This window comes from Corvus brachyrhynchos, unplaced genomic scaffold, assembly GCF_000691975.1.
Source record: "Corvus brachyrhynchos isolate BGI_N302 unplaced genomic scaffold, ASM69197v1 scaffold10, whole genome shotgun sequence".
In the NCBI taxonomy this organism is placed as follows: Eukaryota; Metazoa; Chordata; class Aves; order Passeriformes; family Corvidae; genus Corvus; species Corvus brachyrhynchos.
The window spans coordinates 3,455,579-3,460,097 of NW_008236180.1; the positions used below are offsets into that span (position 1 = coordinate 3,455,579).

General features: G+C 61.1%; 1 protein-coding gene across 1 annotated transcript in view; it reads right to left on the bottom strand.

Moving 5' to 3' along the window:
- Nucleotides 1–96: 96 nt before the first annotated feature.
- ANGPT4 (angiopoietin 4) overlaps nt 97–4,519 on the bottom strand; it is an 8,216-nt gene continuing 3,793 nt past the window's right edge. The window contains exons 2-9 of the mRNA XM_017733675.1: nt 4,016–4,171; nt 3,669–3,790; nt 3,126–3,358; nt 2,523–2,638; nt 1,991–2,092; nt 1,746–1,912; nt 622–752; nt 97–535 (exon numbers count right to left, since the gene is read on the bottom strand). Coding sequence (XP_017589164.1) covers nt 375–535; nt 622–752; nt 1,746–1,912; nt 1,991–2,092; nt 2,523–2,638; nt 3,126–3,358; nt 3,669–3,790; nt 4,016–4,147 — 1,164 coding nt within the window. The 5' untranslated portion in view covers nt 4,148–4,171 and the 3' untranslated portion in view covers nt 97–374. The remainder of the gene's footprint in view (nt 536–621; nt 753–1,745; nt 1,913–1,990; nt 2,093–2,522; nt 2,639–3,125; nt 3,359–3,668; nt 3,791–4,015; nt 4,172–4,519) is intronic.

The window sequence follows — 4,519 nt, forward strand, 5'->3', positions numbered from 1 at the left end:
TTTTCAGAGCCCCATCACTGGGGGGGTCTTGGACCCTGTCCCCAAGACAAAATCCTGAGGCCCAGCAGAAATTCAGAGAGAGAAGCTGAGGCAGGATCAGGGGGTTTCCATATGCTGAGCCCACTTTGGCAGGTTTGGCTTTGTTCCCCTCCAGCTCCTGCAGCTCCAGCTCCTGCAGCGCCCTTCACCCCTGCCCACGGTTCCCCTCCAGCATGGCTGTGGTGACACTGCAGGCTTCTGGAAAATGGGATAAACAAGAGTGAAAAATATAACTCATGGCAAAAGTTCCCTGCAGCAGCTGGGGCATCTTAGCTGCCTCTAACCATCCCTCGTCCCGGACTTCTCCCTCAGCGCTGGCACTGGCCACAGGCACGTTAGAAGCTGGTGGGTCGGATCATCATGCGGGTGCCCTTTAGGGAGTAGCTGGGCCCCTGGAAGTGGTGCCAGCGGATGCCATTGAGCTTGCGGATGTTGTTCCGGGCTGGGTAGTAGATGCCATTCAGGTTGGAGAGGCCACAGGCATCAAACCACCATCCTGTGGGAAGGGAACAGGGCGGGAGGGTGGCATCGCAGGCTGGCACCCACGGGTGCTATGTGGGGGTGTCCCCCTGCTCCACTCACCTCCCGAGAGCATCTGGGCGCACTTGCAGAGACAGTTGTCGTTGTCAGCGTCACGGGTGCTGAATTGGGTGCCCTGCAGTGCCAGGCCGCTCTGCTGCCCAGCCGTGCCACTGTAGTCCTGCAGCGACAGCCTGTGCCCAGCAGGAGCACAGCCACTGTCACTGCTGGCTGCCGGGGCAGATCACAGAGCCCTCAGCACTGCTCAGGGGCTGCCAGGAGCTGAACACAGCACAGAGGGATGCGGGCAGAGATCCTGCGGTTCCAGCTTGGCCTCCTGTCCTTGGTCCCCAAGGGTGGAGGTTGTGCTATGCTGGGGCAGAGAGGACCCCCCGAGTCTCCTCCCGTCCTCTTTCTGGGGGTCAGCTCAGTGCATGCATGGGATGGATGGTGCAGGGGATGTCTGGGGTCTGGTTCCACCTCCAGCCCATCAGTGAAGTCCCCCAGCTGCTGTCCACTCTCCTGCCCATGGCCAGGAGCACACAGTCATGGCAAGCTGGGCATCAGGAGTGCAGCATCCCTCCCTAGACGTGCACAGCCTGGGGATGCCCAACACCCCTGGGAATGTCTGGTGGCCACAGCTGCATCACCTCCCTTGCCCAAACAACAAGCCCCAGTGTGAGTGCCCAGGTTGCTGCCTGGGATAGGAACTCCCACTGGGATGGCAAATCCCACTGCCTTGATGGTCATGGCAAGCTGGGCATCAGGGGTGCAGCATCCCTCCCTAGACGTGCACAGCCTGGGGATGCCCAACACCCCTGGGAATGTCTGGTGGCCACAGCTGCATCACCTCCCTTGCCCAAACAACAAGCCCCAGTGCGAGTGCCCAGGTTGCTGCCTGGGATAGGAACTCCCACTGGGATGGCAAATCCCACTGCCTTGATGCGATTTTATACATTAAAAATCTACTTCTCAGGAGCCCAGGGAGAGATGAAAGTGTCCCAGCAACGTGCCCAGCACCCGGCATCATAACTGTACCAGGACAACTCAGCAAAGCCTATGGTGATCCTGCACCTCCCTGGGGCACACATCCAGCCCTTGCCCCTGGCCACTGCTGCCCACAGGGCCTGGGGACAGTCAGAGATGGGGAGTGCTGGGTGGCCATCCCCACAGTGCCTCTCTCCTACCTGTAAAACTGCCGCTCACTCCCCAGCTGGAATTTCCTGTAGTGGGCATACACCTGGCTGCCCTCCCAGTCCTGCAGCTCGACCCTCAGGGCGTAGGGCACCCGGCTTGTCAGCAGGTGCACGGCCTCGTTCCCCAGCCAGTATTCCCCTGCCACGTCCCCGAAGCCCTGTGGAGCAGCAGGATGGGTGACTTCAAGGTGCCTGGGGTGCCCCCAGGGTGTCCCCCTCCCTGGTCAGGCACACACCTGCTTGTACTCCCTCCAGCTCCTCTGGAAGCTGAGGCTGCCGTTGGCACGAATCTGGATGATGGTCCAGCCCCCTCGATCCGTCTCCATGTCACAGTACACCTGCAAGGGGAGTGAGGGACAGGCTGGGGGTGCCTTGGAGTGGGCGGCCAGGTGCATCCCTGCCAGGCTGGGCAGCTCAGCGCGGGTGCTCTATGGGTACTGGGGCTGGCTGAGGGGCTGGTGAGGGTGTGCCGTGCCCAGTGCCTGGTTGGGGGGAGGTCTCTCCTCCCTCCATGGCTGTGGGCAGGGGCTGGAGTCTGGTGCTCATAGGTCAGGGTGCCTTTAAAATCAGTTTTATACCCTCATTTGGAAGGCCGTGCTTTCACCCCATGGATGCTGTCTTCGCCCCTGTGCAGCCCCCAAGGCTGGATGGGGTGGAGAAACTGCTCTGGGATGTGCCAGGCAACAGGGATCTGGTGTGGGGCTGGTGTGCACTGGGTGGGCAACACTCTGGGCTGCTGCAGGGAAGCCCTCTCTGGACTGTGCTCACCTTTTTGGGCTCGCTGAGGTTGGCAATGTGCAGGGTGTAGATGCCACTGGTGCGTATGCCCGCCCGGCGCACCTCGGCACAGTCCTGGAAATGCTGCTCCTGGCCAGGTGATACGGCTGTGGCAGAGAGGACAGTGAGAAGGCAGAAACCCTGATGACCCTGCAGCCCTGCCTGGTTTTGCTGCTCTTCCCTCTCCCTTTGGATGCCTTTGTGCTCACAGATTATTTTTTTCCTTCTGCGCCATCTCCGGAGGGCTGGGCAAGGCAGCTGTGCCACTGGGGCTGCTGCCAGCCTAGACCCAGGGGTTTGCCATGGCTGGGAATGGTATCAGGCTGTGGACCCACTCCCTGGGGCTCCAAGCTGCTCCTTGGTTGCAATGAGTGGATCATTTTCTAGTGGAAGGTGTTCCTGCCCATGGCAGGGTGTTGGAAAGAGATGAGCTTTAAGATCCCTTCCAACCCAAACCATTCTATGATTGAACGATTCTGTGATTTTTGAGGTGAAGTCACTCAAGCTGAGCAGACCACAGGGGCACCCTGACACCCTCCTGGAAGGATGAGGAGGTTTCCCACTGTCCCCACTCTGCCCGCACACACCGCTCACCTCTGCCCTGGGAGACGAGGTGCACCAGGCTCTGGACAGACTGGAGGAGCTGGAGCTGCTGGCGCTGGAGCAGGCTGGTGTTGGCACTGGCAGCCAGCAGCGTCCTTTCCATCTCCTCGATGGTGCCACTCTGCCGGCTCAGCAGCCGCTGCAGCTTCTCCTTCTCCAAGTGGGCCCCCGCCAGCTCCGCCTGCTGCTTCGTCTCCATCTCCAGCACCCGCACCTCCAGGATGCTGGGAGTGGGATGCAGTGGTGATGGGGTGGCAGAGTGGAGCCAGCTGCAGCTGCGGTGTCCCAGCGTGTCTGCAGGGACCCACTGCTGTCCCCATCCCCTGCTGCACCCCCTGAATTGTACCCTTACACCTGGGATGTGGCCAGCCAGGGGAACTCAAAGCCCAAGAAACCCTGCTGGGGTTATGCAGAGACCCCAGCCAGCACCTGGAGGGGTTCAAGCCCCCTCAAAGCGCAGTGTGAGGTGGGAGAGACCGGCCTCCTTGGGGGGTCCAAGGGCTGTGGGGGTCCCTGAGCTGCCCCAGCCCCTACTTGTTTCTGTTCTGCAGCTTGTGGATCTCGTTGGTCTGCAGCAGCAGCTGCTTCTCCAGCTTGGTGGTGGACAGGGAATTCTCCTGGAGCTGCATCTCGATGCGCCACGTCTGATTCAGCACCTGCCTCGGGAGCAGAGGGGAGTGTTGGCATCAGCAGCCAGAGCCACACACACCCCTGGTGTCACCGGGCTGGCCGGTCTCTGGCACACAGCCCTGGTACCTCTGCCACTGGGCATTAAACCCTGTGTCACCTCAGGGAATTGCTTTTATCTGCAGACAAATCATGCCATCCACCACGGTCTCAGGGTGGTGGGGATGTTGGGACACACAGGCCACGGGCCATACCTGGGCCTCCACATCAGTGAGCTTGCGGCTCTGCTCGGCGCTGCGGTTGAGGAGGGAGCTGCCGATCTCCAGCATGGTGGCGGTCTGGTTCTGCGCTGCCGTCTGCTGCAGCTCCGCCATCTCCGGCTTCATGCTGCTCTGGATGTAGCTCTCCAGCTGTGCAGGGAAGTGGGGATGCAGTGGGTCATTTGGGAACCTCTCTGGTGTCTCAGCATCCCAGCTGAGCCTGGCACCACTGGGCACAGCCTCCAGGCACAGCCCTGTGTCTCTGCATAGCTCGACCCACCTCAGGGCCCTTAGAATCTTATCAGAGGACAGAGCAAGATGAGCTGCTGCAGGGGAGGCTCCTCAGGCACCGGCTGCCAAGTTTCCTGGGCTGTGGTACCAGCTGGGGCCTGGCACGGGTTTCTGTATGCCCAGGTGTGCTGGTGAGCTGGGTGCTGAGCAGCCAGGCAGCGAGTGGCTGGGCTTTGCAATGGCCACAACACCCGCAGTCGTCTTCAC